The 23,622-nt window shown below is 43.3% G+C and overlaps 1 protein-coding gene across 4 annotated transcripts in view; it reads left to right on the top strand.

Moving 5' to 3' along the window:
• Window positions 1-42: 42 nt before the first annotated feature.
• Window positions 43-23,622, top strand: part of slf1 (SMC5/6 complex localization factor 1) — a 26,698-nt gene continuing 3,118 nt past the window's right edge. The window contains exons 1-17 of one of the 4 annotated variants that reach the window (XM_019894617.1): window positions 43-155; window positions 625-741; window positions 811-889; window positions 1,044-1,269; window positions 1,362-1,515; window positions 2,306-2,431; window positions 2,524-2,589; window positions 3,092-3,238; window positions 3,976-4,145; window positions 4,485-4,619; window positions 4,823-4,976; window positions 5,078-5,246; window positions 5,410-5,555; window positions 5,650-5,747; window positions 8,755-8,828; window positions 13,630-13,722; window positions 14,885-15,067. In XM_019894617.1, the coding sequence (XP_019750176.1) occupies window positions 631-741; window positions 811-889; window positions 1,044-1,269; window positions 1,362-1,515; window positions 2,306-2,431; window positions 2,524-2,589; window positions 3,092-3,238; window positions 3,976-4,145; window positions 4,485-4,619; window positions 4,823-4,976; window positions 5,078-5,246; window positions 5,410-5,555; window positions 5,650-5,747; window positions 8,755-8,828; window positions 13,630-13,722; window positions 14,885-15,067 (2,131 nt within the window). In that variant the 5' untranslated portion in view covers window positions 43-155; window positions 625-630. The other 3 variants (XM_019894616.1, XM_019894618.1, XM_019894619.1) reach the window with 3 other exon arrangements.

Consider the following 23,622-nt stretch of genomic DNA (forward strand, 5'->3'; position numbering starts at 1 on the left):
TTATTAGAAAACATTATACATTTTAATCAAACTACACTGACAATGCTTCTGCTACACAACGGTAACAGATATTCTCTTTGGAGACACTGCCCTACGAATCTTTGCGCAGTGAATCTATCCGGACAGACCAATGACACGAGAGGAGCCAAACTCAAGTATGATTTAACACGGCTCTTGTTTTTCAGTGGTATGAAGTCATATGTTTCCGTTGTCACACGTTAAATTTACTCGCCAAGAGACAGCAGATACGCAAAGGTGACTGTTTCAATGTCAGAGTTAATGCAGGTCGGGTGTGAGCGTGTATGAAGAAACTGAGAAGTCGGCGGGAACTGGCAGTTAACAGTTACGAATGACCGCGAATTAATATTGCGTTTATGAGTATGAAAACGACATCGAGCCGATTTGTGCAGTGACGGTGTTTTTCCGTCTGTTCAAAACACGTTAATTAGCGTTTAAAGAGCCAAGTGAATGAGTTAAATGAGCTAATCCCCCCCAAGAAATGAGTTTGTCGTGTTGAGCAGTGGTTAAGGGTGTCATGAAGTCAAACTTCTGTATGAACGGTTTTGTATTTATCGAGGAAAATGGTTGCTAATAATGACCGATGATGATGTGTTGTTTTCACAGTTGGTGATGGAGGGGTGCACTCCCGTGTTCCAAATTTCTGGGATCAAAAATCGTGACAAGAAGAGAGCATTGCTCCGGGGAATTCATCAATTGGGTGGGAAATATGTTGGGAGTTCTGTAAGTAGCTATGAACATATACAAGTCTTTGCAAATCAAGTTGGAGATTAATGTTTTTTTTTTTTTCAGGTTTACCAAAATGCTTGTACCCATTTAATAATCCCTCAAGTTTTGGCCAGTGAGAAATTTCTAGCTTTTTGTGCTGCAGGTTGGTCATAATGAAAGTGAATCATACATTACATGATTGTTTATCAAAGAGAAAAAAACTAAAGCTTCAAAGTTAATTATTGTGGCGAGGAAACGAAACAACATGTTTCATCCACTTCATCACATTTGCTCTGTTTCTCTTTCTCTCTTACCAGGAAAGTGGGTTGTCACTCCAAACTATGTTCTGGACAGTGTTAGGAATAGTTCCTGGCTCCCAGAGGGGCCCTATGAGGTGGCCGTTCCCACAGATCCCATGTCTGCCTTCTATCCCGTTAGACAATGGCGGGAGAAGGTGACGAGTGGGGCAATAACAGGGGCCTTCCAAGGCTGGCGGGTTCTTCTCATGGTCCAAGATTCATCCCGTTTAGTCATGTTCAAACGGTTGGTTGGATGATATGCAAATACCATTTAAAAACGTTGGAATGAATGAATATAATCCGCTCATCAAGTTTCATTTTGAATGAATTTACCAGGCTGTTGGAAGCTGGTAGCGCCACAGTATACAGCAATCCTCCTCCCGTTCACGCCTCCATCACTCACGTCATAGCCAAGCCCTTCACGCCGGAAGCAATTTCCCACAATGCTCCTTGTTTCCCTGTAAGCCACATCGTCCAGTACCTTTTTGGGGTAAGTCACATAAAATCAATAAAAGTTGCATTTTATAATCCTGTCGCAACTACACTCTCTCAAAAATGTAATTTTATGTTGGATTTAAATATATTTTAGTTAGAGTTTTTCTGCCTCCCCTAAAAATACGCATGTCTCTGTTTGGCTGTTTCAGTTTCACTTGCTCTTTTATTGTATTTGATGATAGACTTGCTGTTATTTTTGGCGAACTAGTTCCACACCAGCCATCTATCCATTCTCTAATCCGCTTATCCTCACGAGGGTCGTGGGTGTGCTGGAGCCTATCCCATCTCTCTTCGGGCAGTAGGCGGGGTGCACCCTGAACTGGTTGCTAGCCAATTGTAGCCAGTTCTACTTGTAGTATGTTCAGGTTGTATGCCTTAGTGTGGTAGAGCAATGTTTCATTAAGCTTTCAAGTGTCTCTTTGAAGTGTTGCACTGTTTATGTATGGCTGCAGACACCTCCTGCTTTGAATAAGATATTTCGACCACCCTTAGCCAAATTCTCAAAACTAGCAAAATATTATGAATTATTAATCCTAATTTAAAAACATGAAAGATGTGGGATGTAAAAAAAAATCTAATTTCTGTGGTGGCGCAAAATTAGGTGCAAATCCTGAGTAAGATTAGTTGGTCCTGGCAAAGGTAGACATCTGCCTGGGCCATTTTATTTCATCATTCATTCATTCATTAGGAGTAGATTTACTTGTGATTTTCCCGTATCACATCAAATTGATCAAAATAAAATGTGATTATTTGAAATGTTTTTTTTTTTTTTTTTACTTTGTCAGAGCAATTCTCTTCACATGAAGTTCAACGTAACGGATGATAATAATGACACAACGGAGCCCAGTGTTGTTGATGTTGACTTTTCTCAACTGGAGGCAGACCTCAGGGAGCACGCCATCAAACAGGAGGTGCACACACTCAAGAGAAGCACGGTTTTATTGCAAATCGCCGTTCACCAAGCGCAATACAGGAAATGCTTATTTTATGATCTATTCTTTAGAGCCACCCAAGACTGCTCTTCCTTGAATTTCTTGATAACCACGACCCCCATCAGCCTCTGTCACAGGTAGACATTCACACCTGGTGTCATTGGACGTCTATGGTGCTTGCTGTACAGCTCCAAAATTACCATGTGCTTCATTAAGAAGATCAGGTCATTCAATTTCATTCATGTCATACATTTCAATGGAAGGTGACATGGAGAGCAAAGGGCGCGTTGTCCTCAGGTCACCAGTTTAACCACCGCTGTCAGCTGATCTTGGTGTTTTGATTGGCATACCTATTAACGACTCTGTCCTGTCTGTATCTGTCCCAAGCAGATCGCTATCACATTGCTATTATTAGCGCTTGCTTGCGTATTTCCATTCTCTACCCTCGGAGTCCGTACGCTATTTGGCAAGAACTGACAGTTAGGGATGACCCCCAAGAACTTAAGATGGCCGATCACATCCAATTTCCATTAGGCTTCCGCCCTCAGTTTTCCCACTTTCCGTCGCTGTTCGAACCATTTTTCCTGTTCTTCTTTTACACAGCACTTTCATTTTATCACCGTTCTTTTATTCTTTCAGGCAACTGAAACGGACTTCAGCAACATTAGCACCATGATAGAGTGCGGCCTCTTCATTGAAGCATTGGACACAATTCGAAGTGCGTTGTTCCCGGGGATTCTGCCACCAGCACCATACCTGGTGTCTCTGATTGATTACGCACAGCAGGTAGGACTAAAACTACTGGACCGTGTACATTCTCAGCCGCTGCATTAGCCTCAGGGTAGAAAACACTGCACAACCTGTTCCAGAACTCCTTAAGTGTCTATTTACAGTGCATGGTTCAAATGACACAATACTGATATTTTTTTATGCTTTTTTTTTTTTTCTTTCATTAATGTCCGATAATGACATGTTGTCAACATGTACATATTACATGTTTATTACTATGTTCATTTAATGTTTATCAGCGTGTTTTTGACTAACTTTTTGGGTTTAAATAATGTTTTTTCCAATACATTATTGGTATGGCGGGGGTCGATCCTAGGGTAAACATACACATTGTTTAAAAAGATAAATTGTTCCATCTTCAAACCTTTGGACGGCTGATCGACCCCAAAAACCCTGATCGTATAAAGTCTATTGTTTACTGCTGTCTTGTCATAGACCGGGTTGACGCATGGGGTAACTTCCATGTACATACATGCAATTTGGGTATCTCCTTCTGCGGATTGTTTAATGTGTTGCGTAAACAGCCATAAAGGATATATGTCATATGGCATGAATATATAAATGGGGATATTGGCATTAAATTGGAGTTGACCACTTGGAACTGCATTGTAAAGCCAGCCAAAAAGTCTTCATTGGAAATAATAAAACTCGACCAGAGTCAATATTGTTGTTACTCATCAAAGTAACATTGACACCTCTTATTTATTTTTTTCTTGTTTTACCTTCCATCTCAGGGTAGCGCCACAACTATCTTCCTAAGTAGCTTCCGACAAATCATGCACAGGTTGCTCATTACCAACCCTCCCTGGCTGTCTCCCACCAACGCGAAGAAGTATTACTGTTGCGTGTTGCAGTGCCCTCGCTGCAAGATGGGCCCGTGGCCTTTTCTCGAGACAGCCATAAGGTACACTTTCTATTTTATGAGTGATATTCCATCTCCAAATCTTCCCCCCCCCATCATGTGAAAGCCACGCAGTTAAGCAAGACTGTTTTGAAACTTAAAACGGATCTCCCCCCTGCTTTCACTTGGAATGCCCTCAATTTCTCTCTCAGTTCCGTATTTTTAATATTGCCCTATGATTACCAGGCCAGTCTAGTGTGGGATAGACCCCAGCCCCTACCTTGACGTGAACCTTAAATAGGATAGCACTGGTGATGGCTTAGAAAATGGATGTTGTGCCAATGTACTCTAAAATATACCACATGCTACAGTGTTGCTTCCCGTTTGTGTCTGTCCCTATAGTTACTGCCTGTCAAGTGAGGCCACTTGTCACCAGCTCCCTGGGCCGGCACTGCCAACTCTCTTACACTTCCACAGTGATGTGGTGGCATTTTTTCTCAAGCTCTTCCAAGGGGAACTGCACTCCATCAACACGGGGTACAGACCTAGCATGCCCTATGAAACCTGGGAGATGTGAAAGATCTCTGAAAGGGTTTAACTGTACCGAGAAAGGAGTTTCAGAAAATGTATAATCCGTAAAGTCGTATCATTAGAAAATAAGTCTATTAATGCAATTGTCAATTTAGTCCCCATTTTGTCTTGAAAAAGTAATAATTAAGGTGAACTCACATTTCCCTTAGAGATTTCAGGCAGCTTCCAGAACCAGGAGACTATCAGGGATCCACATCAGGTTCGTTACTCCATGGAACCTTCTGGACTGTGTGGGAACGTTCAACTCTTTTGTCGCACGCCGTAAAAAAGCTCGTCCAGCTCACGATGCAGGCCGCCTCTGAGGTAAATATTCTAGAATATGAGTCACATTTGTGGTGATCTGACATGACCTTTTCCTGCTCTTTTGAGTTTGCCAAGCTAAGCTGTGGTTCATCTTCCCGCAGGCCCACACTGACGGCGACAAGAAGCACACAACGCATCTGCTCGCCATCCTACTGGACCTTCTTTCGGTGTTGGTGGAGTTTTGGTGTACACAGCACTTCAAACTAAACCAGAAGCTTGTGGAAAATGGACTGAAAGACCTAGCAGAGCACTTTGCCATCACAAGCCAATGTAAGGATTGAATGCAGACACAATAGCTATTTAATCAGTTTACTATAAAAGTAAAATTGAATAAAAAGTAGTTTTTTATTTGTTTTAATGTGGAAAAATTGATGTGCATCCAGTTGTGTTGTATGTGGGCATGGAAATATATCTGTGGTGGTCTGTCCCATAGATCTGTCTCCAGTAGTCTTAACTGAGATGGTTGCCAGAATTTCATCAACCAGGCTTAAACTGGTATTGGTGGATGCAATATTCAGGAATATCTGCTGCAAAAATGGAATTAGAATGGGTGGCGGACCTCTCTCTTTCAAGAAAGTGGTATGTCCTTGTTTGGATTTTTTTTTTGTGTTTATATTCCTTCGCATCCTACTTTTCCCCCAACACGGTGGTCTACCTGTATGACGTATGGCAGGTGCTGTCCTATCTGCCTGCGCTGGGCCTCTTAGCTCAGAGTCACAGCTGGACACAGAGCACTACCAACAACTGTGTGAGCCTGGACACCAACAGCGGGTAAGTTACAGGACCTGTCTGCATCACTTTCAATCTCATTGGGAACACGCTTTCTGGAAAACATTAATCAGAAGAACACTGGATCAACAGTGGACTGCAGATATTGACTTTGAATGAGCCTCCGTGATAAATTTTGCTTCCCTTGCTTATCTCCCCTAAGTGTTAGACACCAGCCAACCAGCTGATTTCTCTTATTTTATTTTAAATGCTCATTAGCCTTACTGTCACTTACGATGACTGTATATTAATGCCTCCGAAATATGTGTTACTAAATTATAATATATGGTGGGATGCATAGAGCCAGTTTCTGCCTCCACTTTCAATTTTGTCCCTGTCGACGGTCCGCCTTTCAAAAGGGTCACGGGAAACATGGGAAAGTGAAAAGAGCAGAGAGACGTGTGTATAATGGAACAAAAGAACACCTGGAGATAGTTGTGCATTTGAGAGGGCGTGAGGAGCAGGGATGCATGGCGGGGCAGAGGCAGCGAGGCAAATGGAGGTCAGACAGAGCGTGAGGAGTTGGCATGTGATGGGTCATGCCCAGGTCTGATCTTATCTGTGCATGCTTGCTGACAGCAGGAGTACAAAGAGAGGTTACGCGCGCACACGCACACACACGCACACACGCACACAGACGAACTCTCTTCGGGTCTTCTCACACGACCGCCGACTCAGCTTTCAGCCCCATCTGTACCCCTCATAATCCTCCCTCGCATACTGAATCTTTCTTCGCCATCTTGAATGTAATTACACACACATACACACACATTCTCTTTGTACCCCATACCAGACATCTGCTGTTCCACCAGCAGGTAGTTGGCCTGGAGAAGGGCAGAAGTCATCAGGGAGCAGGTTCATGTAAAGGCTACTAGTTCATGCATTGGCCGCATTCTATTGCCATCCCTCCCTCCCGCTCTGCTTTTACATCACTGCTCGCCTCCTCCTCTCTGTTGCCAATCCAAAGCTTGCGTTATATTCGTTCGCACGCGTGAGGCGACGCAAACGAGCAAAGGCAATGTGTGCGGAGGAGATAAAGAAGTGCCGAGGGCCACGCGCAATCATTTGACCCTGAAAGAATGAATGAAATTAAAATGACAAAGTGTGTGATGAATTGAGAACAGAAACCCAAAGGAAATCTTGTTTCCTCCATTTCATGGCTGAAGGTTGGTTATATATATTTAAAGAACATTGACTCTCATCATCAATTAACACATCTTTTGTCTGGAAATCTCTCTCTCGCTCTGTTGGTTACAGACATTTCCAAAGAGGCACTGCGTGTATTTTAAGAACCCTTTATGTAAAATATCCTCGGTGTTTATTGTTGGAGCAATTGTGACACAAGGCATTTAGCGAGCGTCAAAATATAAATAGGCCAAATGTGACTGCAGCTCGTGATGGTAAATGGTATCAGTTTGGGTTTCTTCTCAAACTATCTTTAGAACAGAAGATGAAAGTCAGGAGAAATGTTAGATGCGTAAAAGGAGCTCAAGAGACTGACCTTGCTGAACCTGTCTTGATTGAACTCAAGTATTTGACCAACATCAAAATGCATCGAAATGTTGAAATGCAGACTGGCTGTTGAGCACCAGCTTCCGTTCATTTGACATTTTTTGCATTTCATTACTTACAAACAACAAAATAACCACCGTTAATCCATGATCATACTACTTTTCAGCGCCTCGCTAGTTTACCTTTTCAACTTTACCACTGTGGAACTGGTGGAAACATACAACCATTTTTCAACTTTCATGTTGCGTAACCTGTCAGAATGAGAACAGTTGTTGCAAACTGAACCAAAACCATGTCGCGAAGTGTGCATTTGATTTTTCAGCAATTGTTTGAAGATTTGACAAAAATCAGTTCCACGCAGTGGACCAATTTCTCAAGAATCATTTGGGTTTATGTGCGATACAAAGAAAAATTCCCGAAGCCATTTAACAAAACTTTATGCGGCATTCAGCGCTGCCGCCAAGTGCTGCCTCCGCTGAGCACGCAACCTGGGTCCTGAGCGATTCATTTATGCTCGTTGCAATAAAATCAAGCAGAGAGCATGAAGAAAAGCAGTGTTGTCTAAATGTCCTTGTGTGACCACAGTGGTTTGCATTTCGAGCAAGGAGGCTATCAAGGGTGCACACGGCCTCGGGCTCAGAGTAGCTAGCATGCTGTGCTCCAAAAGGAAGCAAAGCAAGTACACTCGTAAGCCACGTCCTGTCAGCCTCCTCATCAACCAGTGGTCACGGACAGGGTGTGCACGGGCGACACTTGGCTCACTCTTACTTGGACTCGCTTTCTCAAATACCCACCCCACACACACACCGAGCGTAGAGCGGGTGTCTCCTCCGCCTTGTCCCTGCTAATAACAAGCAACGTGACAGGACGTGTGTTTCCTCCTCACTGCTGGGAGCTCCTTCCTGCCGTCTGAAACAAGCCAATTACCAGCGAACAAGCCGCCCCCCTGTAATACTGATAGCATTTCGCTTGCGCGCAATACACACGCACGCACCTGTCAGACTCCATGCAGGCAGATCCCGCATACCTGCTCGCAGGACTAGTGACAGCCCACAGCTATTAGCACGCCGCTACTTTGAAGAGGCTTCACTTTCTTTCACTAGTTATTCCTCTTAATGTGCTCGCTCCGCTAGAATTCTCGGTGTCTACGTTTGAGGCGTTAAGTAGGAGGAAAAGTGCTTTGGAAAAGAAAAAAAAAACGGTGTGCTGAGCTGTGCGTGCGTGCTCGCGCGCGTGCGTACGTGTATGAGTCGTCTCCCAACAGGAGGGGTGTGAAAGATTTGATATAATACAGTTCCATGAGGAATTCATTCGCTAATGGGGATTGATGGATGTTCCCCAATGATGTTCCCCACCCTGCCATAGTGAAATGGTCAGCCATTGAAACTTTAGACTTGTTAATGTGAATCATGGGCAATTTCTCATTGAATTAGTACTTGGTGTATTCATGCCTATTTCCATAAAAAGCCTTTGACTGTGTCCTTTGTGTCCCGTCCAGAACTCTGAGCCCAGTGGAGAATGAATCTGAGAAAGAATGCATCCCAAGAGGCCTCCACAAAGTTAATGCAGCAGGTAGAGCTCTCTCACACACGCACACACACACACACACACGCACCCACACACACACACACACACACACACACACACACACACACACATTACAGTTGCCAATGTAGCTGCACATTTGCAAGAAGTGGGCTTTTAATGGACTGATGCACCGCACTGGGTCATCAATAAAGAGAGAGCCATGATGGTGGTGTCATCACTTTACGTTTAATGAAGAGCACATAAATGCATGGAGATGTGCATCGCTCGCTTCTAGTTGACTGCAAGGACGGCTGCTCAGTTCAGCCTCTCCTGTTGAGGATACGAAACACACTTTTGTTATACTTTGTATTCCTTTTCAGGGGTGTCAAATTATTATTGTTATAATTATTTTGTGCCTCATCACATTATTACGAGTGTAGAACAAATGAATTGAAAAGTGAACTAGTTTTGAAATCACAAAGATCACAGTTGGCTCAACTATTGTGCAGTTTTGAATGCCATTATGTGTAATGTCTGTAATGCATCTCATTGTTATTAAAAGTGCAGATTTAGAGTGAAACGTGATGTAGACACATGCTTTGATTTGGTTTTGTTGGCCATGTAAAATAATGTGGGCCGAATCTCGCCCACGGCCCATAGCTTTGACACCTGTACTCTGCTCACTGAGCTGTAGTCCCACATTAATAGTTCCAACTTTTGAGGCACATTTACCGCCACGACCTTGTTTCTGTTTGCTAACAGACAACTTTAGGGACGTTTGGACATGAAGATTCCATTGTAATAGATGAACAAGTAAATGTCATGGATGGGAATATGTTTCACGCAGTAACCAATACTGCATATTAGCACTTACTGTTTCCCCTCACATCTCCTTTATTGGGCCATTAAATGCAGCAATTAGGGGTGGGGAGGGGGCGCTCCAGATATTACAGCGGCTACAGTGGTGGAACTTCCTGCAATTCAAGCCGTGGCACTCAGTGTGAACTCTCAAAGGTGTCAGAGCTCATATCTCCCCAGGTTCACCTGATCAGAAAGGCCCCATGCTGGAGGGGAGGAGGTGAAGGAGAGTAGTGGGGGGTGGGAGCAAGGGAGCACTGAGGCGTTTGGCATGTGTTGTTTTTCCACTACGTGATGTCGATGCCAATGCGGTGGGCATTAATTTTTGATGAACCATCGGCACAGCATTCTCCCCTCTCGCCCTCTCATCCCCATTCGCTTCCTTCCCCCTTTTTTGCCTTCACCAACATGTAGAAACTCGCTTGGCTTATATGTATTTCCGCGTTTCCTCCATGGAAATGGACCCCCCCCCCCCCCCATCCCATATCTTTGTCAAAGTAGCAGACAAGGGTAGTGGATTTTTTTTTTTTTTTTTGCCAGGCAATTCTCTGTTTGAGTTCCACATTTGCTTCTGGAATCTCAGCAGAGATTTCAGGTGCAAAAATGTGTCGCTGAGTGCTTGGTGTTAAGCTTCATGTTGTACCGCAAACAAAACATCTGAGATAAAATTCACACCGCATATTATATTACTGTTTGTGTTTCATATAAAATGCTTCACTAAGTTTTAAGCCATCATGTGAGTTTGTAAAAGCCAAATACACATCCAGCATTATTTATCATTTCAGTGGGAAATGTTCTGTTCCTCCTTACTGAACCAGCTTCCTGTAAGATTATTAAATCCTGCAGTTAGCGTTGCCTTTTTGTAAAACGACATTGCAATGGGTTTATGAAGACCTTGCAACAGATTTTAATGGTTTGTGATTACCATTCAGGCTACGTACATTCAAGGTACACTCACACAAGGAAATTCATGCTGTGCTGGCGCACGCCTGACGCGGATAATACGGATTGTTTGACGAGCATAGAAGAGGTGGTTCATCCAAACGAGGTCTGATGTTCATTTAAGCTGATAGTCAAGAAAGTTCCGGAGTCTCCTGACATAACTACTAATCGGCTGCACCCTCTAGTTGACCTCGGGTGAAAGGTAGACCCGAACTGGCTACAATTACAAACATGCATGTTTTTGGAATGTGGGAATAAGATGGAGTACCTGGAGAAATGCACATGCAGGACCGCAGCCCGGATTCAAACCCCCAACCTCGGAACTTTAAGGCGAATGTGCTCATCACTTGCCCAACGTGCCGCAACTCTGGAAATGTATTTCACTAACAATGCTTCAGCTTCAATTATGATGTAAAATTTTCTCCGAATAGAAATAATATTTTTTATATTAGAGCTTGATGAAGAGTTGACCTGCAACCCAGAACAGATACGTTTTGACCACATACTGTTAGGTTGAGCTGTATTTGGCAACATGAACTCATTTGCCACTGGAAGGTATCACATGTGAATTGATACATTGTGTATTTTGTTTGCATACAGTACCTACTTGGCCAATATTACTTTTCTAACACGTTAAAAAAAAAAAAAAAAAAAAAGTTCAAGGATTGGCGGGCCAAGCGACACTTAACAGGAGTGCAGTATTTCTGGCTGCAGGACGTAAAGAGCAACACACACTTTGAACATTTCTATTAAAGTGTGAAACAGGGAATTTATAGAAAGGACAGGCAAATTTATCCTTTCCGTGCTTGTAAATGCTGAGTATGCAATTACCCCAATAATAGAAGCGTTGTGTCCAAATTGGAGCCATTAAAGTGATTTAACAGAGCGCGGATTGGCTCTGGCATTTGCGGGAATGTGTACACACGGGGTGTAGCGAAATGGGTGTTTAATCACAGCGTTTTAGGGCTCTGTAATGGCACACAACTCGGCATAGAAATCATAGTAGTGCTTACTCATTAGAGCCTGCAGGTTTGCGCCAAGCTCCTTCAAACCGTCTGGTTTGTGTGGGTGTGGAAATAGCTTAAAATTTTACACTTCTTGTTGGTACTGATATGTGACAAACGTGGATTTGTTTGTGTAATGCCTTAAAAAAATGAAGTTGTGACATTCCCTAGCAGGAAGTGTAAAATATTTTAAAATCGGCACGCTATTAAAAGATTTTTGAAAAAAACCTAATTGAAAATAGACTCCCGGCACCCAAAAATTAAGTACTGCATGAAGCAGAGCTTGTCTAACTTTCTTCTCCGAACTTATGCATCAGTAAATGGGATGTTGCCTTCAACACTGTCTCACTACATATTAGTGTGTGGAAGTAACAAGGTCCCTACAGCGCAATGAATTCTTTGTACTGCTTACATGATAAATAGGTTTAAAATGTGCTTAATATGTGCATAAATGGCTTTAACGTGACATTTGTATTGTGTTTCTATCGCATATATGTGTGTGTGTGTGTGTGTGTGTGTGTGTGTGTGTGCGTGTGTGTGTGTGTGTGTATATATATATATATATATATATATATATATATATATATATATATACACATACATACATACACACACACATACATATCTTCATGCCAAATATGGAATCTAAACATAATTTGAAATCCAAATGATTTGACCATGTATCAATTACAAATTTGCCATCATTGTAGTAGTATATTGGAAACAGATTTTTGTTTTTCATAGACAGGAATGTTTAGAAAATGAGGGTGTGGTGGAGACATGAGAACCGTATTAGAGAACTTGAAAAGTGGAATGAAAAATTTATCATTTTTTGTCAAATCGCAACCTGCTGCAGTGTTGTTGCAATAGCGACAAAACAGCAGTGACACTTTTTTTTTTTGATTGAAATAATATTTTCATCTTGTGATTGGCTTCAAAACAAGACACTTGCTGTTTAGCTTTCAAATCAATGGAGCTTTCCCAATATCCGATTAGAATTCAGAATTGAATTTCCCTCAAAAACTGACTCAGCCTCCTCCTGTGATATGTGGAGGAAATGAATTCATTGAGAAGAAAGTGATGCAACTTTTCCAACATTCTTCGTTGTTTGCAGCTTTGAAACGCATGCACCGGTACTTTCCACCTGTTTCTAAGCTTCCCCCACCACCACCCTCAACTCCCACCCATCCGGAACCGCCTTGTCTTTTTGCCCGTGCGCACTGGAGTGGAGCCCCTCTACAGGCATGGCGTCCTGGGGAGAGCTAGTAAAGCATTTACTCGAGTCTTTGCTGTGCCGTATTAAACTGCCAAGCACAAAACCAGTCATGCTTGGCCTTTAACTTCCCTTTGAAGTTCAGCCATACAGGCAAAGAGGGAAGTGCAGCCCACTCATATATGTCTGATTTCAAGGAAGTGAGGAATTTGGGTCCAGATGAGAAAATTGTTTTTAAAAATGTCAATAAAAATCGCATCAGGTGACTGTGACTGATTAAACATTAAATGGCGACAGCGTCGATGCCCAATGGGGCGTTTGAACCCGGGGATCAGTTCGGGATCTCTTTGGAGGCTTTGTGCGGGGGGCTGTCGACTGGAACTTGCTTTCAAATCGCAATATGTGGTCCAGCATGCTCGACCGACCGCTCTAGCGCCACTTCCATTTATCCGCTTGCCATAGAGTCCGTTCTTAACCTTGTTCCTACGAATTTGGTTTAAAAAAAAAACACAAGGGGAGTTCGCCCATCTCTGGTTTAAATTCTTCCATGCTCTTTTTCCCTTGGAAGTGCTTCCCCCTTTTTTAATCACTCTTCTTAATTCACGTCCTCATTGGCAGCCTGCACTTTAGTAGATCCGGCTCTTCTGTTTTTTGGGGGCGGGGGGGTCGCTAGGAAAATGTCCGCATTATTTCATTTACCTTGTGGACGGGAATAATGGCCGCATCATAACTTTGGGTTTTCTCTCTTCTCGTCCCTTCTCGTCCTTTGGGTGTGTGTGTGTGTGTGTGTGTGTGTGTGTGTGTGTGTGTGTGTGTATCCTGATCGAAGGCGAGACCCTCCTCCACAGAGCATGCAAGAGGAATCAAGTGGAAACGGTACTTCACATTCTGGCATGCCCTGGCATCGACGTCAATGTTCAAGGTAAGAGTTTCTTTCTCGCATTCGCCTTCGGTCTCAGCATCGACCCCCCACCAGGGCGTATTAACACAGTAGGGAAGGCAAAAAAGGAGGAATTAAACGTACGGACTGCGTCATCGTTGATGCTAACCTTTTGCTGAAATGTAAAGGGTGTGTCCTTAACAGTGAGCCGTTCGGAGGCACGGCTTTATAGATTCTGCTCTCTTCGGTGGTTAGTGTTTGGTAATGACTTTCTTTTGTCTGCTTAGGTCAAACATGAATACATTTAATCCTCATTTATGGAATGGTTGCGCTCTTTTGAAAGGTTTCTGCTATTTTGTAATCGACTTTAATAGCAAAAAATGAACTAGGTTCTCAATAGGGGGTTTATGGAAGAGCTAAGCTCCAATTTATCTGGCAAAAAGAGGCCCATGCAAGTTGGTGCACGAGTAGGCGAGAGGTTTTGTTTTAGGACTCATAAATCCTCAATTTGTTTATTATAAATGGTTCCGATTTGTGAAACTTGCAAAATGTCTATCAACCTATATGTAACTCACACAACGCTTTGGACATGATTCTCGTCTAATTTTTTCAGTTGTGTTGTTGCAATGGCAACAAACAGATCAGTCAGCGGAAAGATATTTTTCTGGTTAGCACATAATTGCCCATAAAGCCACCATCTTCTGCCAGTTTTCTCCTCATTTTGTTGACATTTCGGCCAAATATCTGCTAACCTCGTTTTTAACTCAGCTGCTTCTCTCCTCTCTTGCCCCGAGTCTTCAAAAACTACACTTACAATTAAGAAAACTGTATTGAGGTGTAATTTACATTTATTTGTCGTTTACTACTATTGATTTGTATTCCATAGAAGCTAAGACACGGTCAGAAGCTGAAAAATCCAAGCTAACATTGAGGGAGGGTGTGTTTATTTATTTCATATTTATCGCCTTGGAAGTGTTTTTCATCCAAATATTAACTCTAAATAATGACTTTTAATACTTAATTAACTGGCTTAGGTTTATGGCTGTGGTGCATTTGGGTTGGACTGTAACTGCCGTAAATCAAGGAGCCCTTGTAAATGTCATTTGAATGGTTTGATTTTACACTTCACCTGCAAAAGTTATTATGATTTTTTTTTTTTTTTTAAATCTCATTGTTTAAGCGTAATTTTTTTTCTGCCATCTAGACCACGTCGGCTGGACACCTTTGCATGAAGCATGTAACAATGGCAGCACTGCATGCGTGGAGGCTTTGTTACATCACCGGCCTCCCCCTGTCATTAATTGTGTGGTGGAGGGGGTCAGCCCTCTGCACGATGCCCTGCTCAACGGACACATGGACATCGCCAAAATGCTTCTGGAGGCCGCAGGTGGGTCAACCTCACAAAAGAGGTGTAGTTGATCACAAAAAGTTTCTCGCAGCAGGTACTGCTTCAAATGTCCCAAAGTTGATGTGGTCTGAACAGGAATTGATTCTTTGATGGCATCCTTTGTGTCTGAACATCAGTCGCTGCAGTTATATGTAGGTGTGATTGATATTACTATATCGTATATTAGATTTTAGTTAACTTTTTGTTGAATGTCCTCATGTTTTCCATCTGCTATGCGGTCATCAAATAGAATCCCCATTTCACTGAAGGACTCATATAATGTTGAAATAAAACACTTGTCTGGCCGGTAAGATGCCAAGAGTGCCAATCCTTTGGAATTGGCCATTTAGTTAATGATTTACTGTGGCAGTTGGCTGCGAGTCACCGCTGCTGTAACTAAAACAAGCTTTGAAGTGATGTGGCCAACAAACACAGCTGAGCTTATTGGCAGATGAAATGCTGCATCCGAAGTTATCAGCAAAGCCAATTGTATTGTAAATGGTTTGCTGCCCACGTAAAGCCAAACTGGATTGGCTTTACGCAGGTTGCACCAGTGGCTAGAAGATTGATACCGAACTAGCGCTGGCAGCAACTCTGTAGTCAAGGTTGCTAGAGAGGTAAGAATTTTCCATCAGTGCTGTTCACACATAGTACGTGAATTATGAATCGTCCACACATTTTCTTTCAAAGATGTAATGCGGCTCGCGCGGGAAAGCAAGTCAGGCTCCATCGTATGTTTTAAATGGACTTTTCTATAAGACAAACTACAGTATGTGTGAACATGGTGAGACAGTATCAATACACTCGAAATGTCTCATATTTGATTTTTTTTTTAATGGCCTTTATTATCCTTACAAATGACAATCTTGAAATCTGCCTTTCAAAAGTATTAAATAACATTATCCAACCGATGCAACATTGCACGATAAATACCAGTAAGTCAGTGTTTACAGTTCAAGGCTTAACTGTATTGTCATTTAAGATTACACTCACCTCTGCATCTTCATGCTTTGACTAATTATACTTAATTTTATGTGACTTTCCCCATCAACAGAAATACATGCTCCGTCCTCAAAAAAATAAATTAGACTGGGATTATTTGGTCCCGGAGAGAAAACAAAGCCCTCTCTGTTAACTTTGTTTTCCCGCTCTTCCTGTGAAACGAGGAGTTGGAGGGAATTAAAAGAGGTCAGAGGAAGAAGCAGCGCCTGCTATGTGTAAAATTAGAGCTACAGATGAGGTGTGTGCGTGTGCGCGCGCACACGTGCGTGTGTATGTGCTTACATGTGTGCTGGTTGCAGACGTCTGGCATGCTGTAGGTCAGGTCTCCTCACAGGGACGCAGCTTTAAAACAAAAAAAGAAATGGAAAAACAAGCGATGAGGAGAATAGCTTCAGTTGGAAATGAGCTGCAGGCTTCTCCATTCAACTTGTCTCCTGGCTGTCTACTTTTTCCCTCGCTCTTGATGGCCTTCTTGTCTAGCGGCTTTTGAGGAGGCGGCCTGCATGACTGCAGATTCTTAACGTCTCTAGTGGGCTTTTTTTTTTTTTTTGGCTAAATTACAGCTTGTTGGCATGGCCATCTTTGACTGATGTACTTTCTTTAAGTCTTGGCTTGAGGGAGCATACCCGACCTGGTTACTGTTGTTTTGTTGTGGTGTTTTTGGTGGTGGTTCCATGCACATACATAATGCCCCTTACCCCACTGAGTGGTGAACACTTGCGACTGTTGGTTAAGGTAGAAAAATGCCCGTTCTCGTCAGTCTGCTCAAGGCTGTAAATGTTTGCAAAACGTTTGCCTAACAATTTTATTTATTTATTTATTTTTTGTTTTCTACTCGCACTTTCATAAAAATGTCCTTGCGACAAAAAAGTATAAGGGAACGTTCGGTGACCGTTTGGCAAACATTTGCCACCTTGAACGAACCCTGACCAGCTCGCAACATTCATTGCCTTTGATGGAGATGGGGGATTAAGACTTCTTTTTGATAATTTTCCATGGAGACACACACACTGTCTCCTGATCGAAACTTGACTAGTGGTCCAGATGCCCTTTCGACGTATGTTCCCATTTTTCCTAGTGCCTGCTTGAGGCTCCTGGAACTATACGTTGTTTTGTTTTTTGTTTTTTGTTTTTTCCACCATGTGCATCATTCACTCTGTCATCCTTGTTTCCATGTAGACAGGCTGAGCCAAACTGGCATGGTTTGGCTCAGGCCAGAGAGGGCAACACTGACACTGGCACGCCAACAAAGACTTCTTTAGGAGTGATCTCACCCCCTTTGTCAGCCTGTCTTCTCGGAGGCCTTGGCCTGTGTGTGTGCGTGGTGGGGTGGGTCCCTCCAGGCTTGTGGAGCTGGCAGGGAAAGGATGCCACGGCTGAGGGCAAGGCTAACCCACACACTCCCCTCCCTTGGTGTTCCCATTGCCCAAGGCCACCCCACATGACCTGTGTGTGTGTGTGTGTGTGTGTGTGTGTGTGTGTGTGTGTGTGTGTGTGTGTGTGTGTGTGTGTGTGCGTGCGCGTGCGCGTGGCATGAAGGCATTTACACGTCCCGTATTTTGGTGCTTATATTTGCGTATCTACAAAAACCTAGACTAATTAATGATCAAAAATTATCGCGATAAGACTGCCCATGTCCGGTTTAGCGTGCATGCATGCATGCAAATGAGATGGTCTTGAGTGTGTGGTGCCTCTTTCGTTGGCAGCCCTATTTACACATTGCAGTTTTTCCTGATTGGAATGGAAATTGACCCAAGTATTGTGCAGTTCAGACACGCACCCAGTCAGAGGGCATGTCAATGAGGAAAAAGGCAATGGGGAAATAAAGCGGCATTGAGCCATCGTCCCCCTGCCCTATATTGGCTTGTGGGGTCCCTCGCCCCTTTGCATGGCGGTACAAAACTCATTGAATCAGGTTGACCTTCTACTTGTTTGCATTTCAAAAACAAAAATAATGACACTGCCTCTTAAAAGGGTTAATGATTGCCTTTCCTAGTTGTGCTCCGATGTTTACATACACCAAGGGTCTGGAACTTGACTGTATGGTGGCAAATACAATAAAGTAGGGCTTACTTTTCAGTTAGACAGGCCTGTTTCCTGACTAAATGACTAAGCTGCTCTTCCTTTTACTTGAACGTAGTTCATTGGCACCAAGATGCCTACTTTGGGCAGCTTAATTCATATCTACTATGACAGTGACGTAATATTCAGAACATTCAAAGGTTATCTTCCCATCCCAATCCAGCAACTTTTTTTTTTTTCTGGAGGACTTTTATAATCTCTGATACCCCCTCACAGCAGCAGTCACAGCAGGAGAAAGTCACCCTTGAAACACAGTCGCACTGCACACAAAGTGCATTGGACAAATACACGCACATACACACACGGGTCTCATCACTGTCAACATGTTAAAGAGAGTTCATTGCACACTGCCGTTATTTCCCAGTGGGTGTCGAACTGAGTTCGGCTTGCTATTAGAGAGGTGAGAGCGTGCTCGCGGTTTCAGTCGTGTCTTCACGTTTCCTGCTTCAGAGTCACAAATGAACTGCAAAATATTCTCCGACCGCCTCCCTCAAAATCGGTCTTTGTGCGTTTGTTGGGTGCCTGTCAAGACTGAAACGGGACCACTCTCCAAGTCTGCCTTTGTCGTTAACCTCCACTCTACATGAGGAGGGTGAGACCCCTTCTTGGGGAAACCAGTGCTTGCATACGTGTTTATGGAGATGTAAAAATCAAAAGAAAACAGCAATAGTTTGTAGATTTTGGGGGGGGGGGGGGTTCAAGGTTTTACAAGCCGTTGATTGTGTTAATTCCAGTACGTGCAAACACACCCATGCGTAATGTGTCCTAACACAAAGGCCACTGGGTACTGCAAAGAAAAGCTCGATAGAGGCCAAGTAAGCTATTTTTATGTCTTCGTATAAATAAGCCAGTCTTTTATTTCAGAAGGTCCCCGTATGGGTGTGGGTCACTTTTTTTCGTACAAATTAGAAAGCGAGCATACGATGTGCTATTCTCAATTGTCTTTGGCGTTCATCATCATTTGTGTCTTACCAATTACCAATAGAAAAATCATACGAGGATAATAAAGATCCCAAACAGAACAATAGTAGACGTCCACCAAGGCCAAGCAACACGACTGAAATTAACAAGCCACTTTCTCTGTTTTCCTTCCCGATCAGCTCAGTCGAGCACAGACCTTTGCCAAGGCAAAACAGTAAAGCCCGATTACGTAAGATTGATGTCGTGCTTCACCTCTCTGCGTCCAGACTTGAAATGAATGCCGCTTGTGAGAAGCCATCATTAATTTAACTGTATGCCCTCACAAAGGCCAAATGACCTGAAATTTGGCTTATTAGGAAAAGAAAAATTGTGTTGTTAAAAAAAAAAAAAATACACACAAAGTGACCAAATATTACTTTATTAGATAACGATAAAAATACGGGATTTTCTATTTGATCTGCAAATAAAGTTCATATTCCTTCCTGGGGGGGTTAGTGAGGTAGTTTTTGAGTTGACTCGATAATGGGTGTTTTTCACAACCTTTTGGAACGTCTGGTGTAGTATGTATGAATGAAGCCTTGTGTCAGTGACAAGCTGAGTACATCCTGCAGTGTGTGGAGGCTTTTGCGCTTTTGATTGTTCTAGTTCCAAAGGCCACCCCGAGCTCACCTCCAAATGATCACAACGCACGAGCGAGAGCGCGGAGCACGGTGAGGATAGTGTACAAAGTGGAAGAATCCACGGAAAGATAATTCACAAGTTTGACTTTGCCTTTCACAATGTCAAAGGCTTCTTAAAAAGCCAGTGAAGAGACTCTGTGTTACTGGTACGCTTGCTTTCCATAACCTTGGTAGTGTTGAAAAGTCCTCAAAAATGAACAGGGTACAGTAATTTTTGACGATGAGCCATTAATGTGGCTTAACGAGTGGAAAACAAGCAGTGGTAATAATAGCAATGACGGTGGGCCACCGAGTTTCAAAAGTCTACTTCGAAATAGAAATCGGCGGCTGGGAACTTCAAATTTCTTTAGTGCTTTTTCTTGAGCACGGATGGGCAATTTCTGGTGCACTTTTTCGCAACCCTGGTCAAAAATATGTTAAAAGCTTCAAAATGAATGACAGATGCATACTCTCATATTGAATGGGTTCACCAGACGCAAAATCAAGGTCCTCCCATGGCCATCTCAGTCCCCAGACCTCAACCCCATTGAAAACCCGTGGAGGGGACTAACGAGTAGAGCGCAGAGGAGAAGACCTGCCGGGTTGCTGGATGATTTTGAGAGATTGTGCAAAGAAAAATGAATCTTGTGAGACATTATAGGAAAAGATTGGCACGCTTTGTACGGGACATGATGCCTCTCAATGAACCGCAATTGTGGTTAACTCGGCTGGCCTTGGTGTTTTGGTGCTATATAGCCAGCATCTCCTGGTTGACAGTTGACCCACTCATCCTGGCTCCGTTTGCAGGCGGTGAGAAGGGAAGGGAGATAGCAGCGTCTCCTCAGACCAGAGACACAAAGAGGCAGCACTGCATCTTCTTTGCCTTCCACTCTGCCTCTTTTTACGCCAAATTTAACCCCCCCCCCCTCCTCCACTCCTGCTTTTATATTCCTTGTCTTCGCCTGCCCTCTAAAGGCCAAAGGGCTTTGCACTCGCTGTGTGTATGAGTAGATTGCGTCTAGCCGGTTTGAAGAACAGGCAGGGGCGTTCGCTCAGCATGCGAATACCTCCACCAGGGCTGTAGAGGACTCCCACGCACGCCTACACACGCAGGATGGTGTAATTACCCTGTGCTCTGGTGTAATCCCCCCGGGTGCTGTATTTATCTGCGCCACAGCACATGTGACACCCGGTGTCGACCCGAATGCACTTCAACTGCCGTCCCATGACTGTGTATGGAGCGGGTGTGTCATCAGAACGTGGTGTTGTGTGCACGACATCTGTCAATACAGAAGTCATTTGACACCAGCTAGCAGGAGTAATGACGTCTTTAGACAGTTGTGACTTCACATCGTCCAAGTGATTTCCTTGTCATGATGCGTCTCACATTGAGAAGCAGTAGTTGCTGAATTCAAGCTGCTGGGTCCCAACGGACATTTCCAATCCATTTTTCTGAACTGTCTGTTGCACGTGGCTAACTGATGGTGTGGTACTTGATGCAGCGTCGGTTAAGTTGTCACTCTGTGGTGGCGTGAATGCGAGGGGAAACGGTCGCGTACGTATAGGAAATGGATGGAAGGGATGGATTTTACTGACACTGCCCAGGATCCAAAACTAGGCAACGACAACAGGGAAGTAAGCGGTAATCACACCGGTCAACACATTTGTTACAATTTTGCATCTGATCAACGCGATAGCCACTCATCCACGGTACCGCCCTCAGTTAAACTCTGAATGCATAAATGCATGTCGTGTGTGGCGAGTGGAAATGTAATGAAACGTCAACAAGTGGGTGGTAAATGGAAATAAAAAGACCGACAATGAGCGCACATGCACACACATACCACACACACACACAGACACAGGCCGATTTAGCTTTCAGGCCGATTCAGGCACCATCAAACGCACAGACGCGCAGTCAGAATCGGTGTGACGCATTTTGAGCCCAGAGCCAAGCTGCGGGGGCCCCTCGCCTCCCCACACCAGCGTCATCTCTGCGCTCGCAGCCTGCCTGTCAGCTGCTGTTGAAACGATGACATGCCAGTCATGAACTCTCTCACTCTTTTGCGTCTTCGTCCTTAGCAGTCCTTAGCAGTAATGGTCAGGGGTTTCGTGACTTGCACAAGGATAGCAAAGACAGAGGTGATAATTGCACTCACTTGCTTTTCAAATATTTTTTCAGTTGCACATGATTGAAATGTGGTTAACTGACATCACTTTCACCTCTTCTCAGAAATGACATTTCACTCACTTCAGTTATGTGCAACCAATGTGCATGTTTGAATTCAGTCAATTCAAAGGACTTTTATCTTCCCCCGGTTGCACTTTAGGAGCATTTGAGATGTGAACATTCATATAGATGAGACACACAAACAGACTGCTGTGTAATTTCAAGTTTTGATCAGAATGCTTCCACATGTTCAAGTCCGGCAAATCCATCTCGCGCCATCCCCACGGTGTCCGCATGCTAACACGTTAGCTTGTGCGCTAGCTGTTTGTGAAATGTCTTGTTCTGCATCTTGTGAGCAGAGCAACGCTTGGCCTCATTTTTCAGGGGATGCAAGAAGCCCTTTTGAGGTAAGACCGGTCCCAACGTTGCCAAAAAAGTGACAGAAAAATGGCAACAACCTAAAAACAACTGCAAGTTGCGCAAGATGGAAACAGCCTCCTGGAAGAAAACTCGGGTTTGAGTAGGATAGCGACTGTAATTAATTACATTGGACCCCAGCGTGCTTGTGGTTTGGCATCTGCATATTCGCAATTTTTTTTTTCTCTCTCTCTCTTTTTCATTGTTTTTGCGCTTCCCCATTCCCCCAGTCAATGATAGGTGACCTTTTGCTTCCCATGGGTGGACCTGGTCCCAATCCCCCTTGAATAGTTTGGGTTAACTGTATTATCCATTCACTTCTATTTGTTGTCGCTGTCCAACAGTCTTGTTTAACGCCATTAAAATAGAACACGAACGAAGGTGACATGATTTGAATTTGTTAGTGTCGCATCACATTAACATGACTGTTTTTTAAGGTGGAACTATGAACTGCGGCTCCCCGTGAGCCTGAACAGGATCAGCTTTAAAAAAAAAAAAAAAGCATGCATGAATGAACATTACGTTTCTTTCTTTTTAAATCATAGTATGGCGGGAGCAAAATGATGAGTACTTATTTCAGGTGGCGGGAACAACATTGGTTCTGGTAAAAGGATATCATCGCATTATATTGACGCATCTCCTCTTTGAGCAAACGCCCTCTCAACATCCTTGAGTGCTGCCCGTTTGACCGGTACATTTGAAAATGTGCCCACTGAGGTAAAAGTTTGTCGATCTAGATGCATTTATGCGGATAAATTTTTTTTTTTTTTTTTGGTATCACTACAAACTAGATGAGCACTGACCTTGGCAGACCACAGCCACTGCACACGCCATTATTTCCCGTCCATTTTTTTTTTTTTTGAAGTGTCATTTTCAAAGCAAGTGACTTGCATAGCCCATACATGGCAATGGCGAGTGATGAAAAAAGCGGAAGGGGCGTGGCCTGGACGGGGGCGTGGTTACTTACAAAAGTGGCACTAAACATGCTGAAGATGAAGTGTATTAAATTTACACAGTTTGAAAATTGAACAGAAAAAAATCCCAAGATCGCCACTATTCTTTCAAGTGAAAATTTGTGCAATTTTGCCTATGCATTCCTGGTGAGCACCAATATGTAACTCCAAATTTGCTGCTCAAAATCAAAACAAAAAAAGAAAACCCACCCCCTGCCATATTTAAGATTTGTTCATGACTTGTATTCATAAAGTGTTGTGTAAATGTGATAAAAAGCTGTTGATTCTTACCTCATACAGTGATAGTGAATATTATGCATACAATTTATTATGCATAACCGTGCTTTATTA

The sequence above is a fragment of the Hippocampus comes genome, unplaced genomic scaffold (assembly GCF_001891065.2).
Source record: "Hippocampus comes isolate QL1 unplaced genomic scaffold, H_comes_QL1_v1.1 scaffold195, whole genome shotgun sequence".
Classification (NCBI taxonomy): Eukaryota; Metazoa; Chordata; class Actinopteri; order Syngnathiformes; family Syngnathidae; genus Hippocampus; species Hippocampus comes.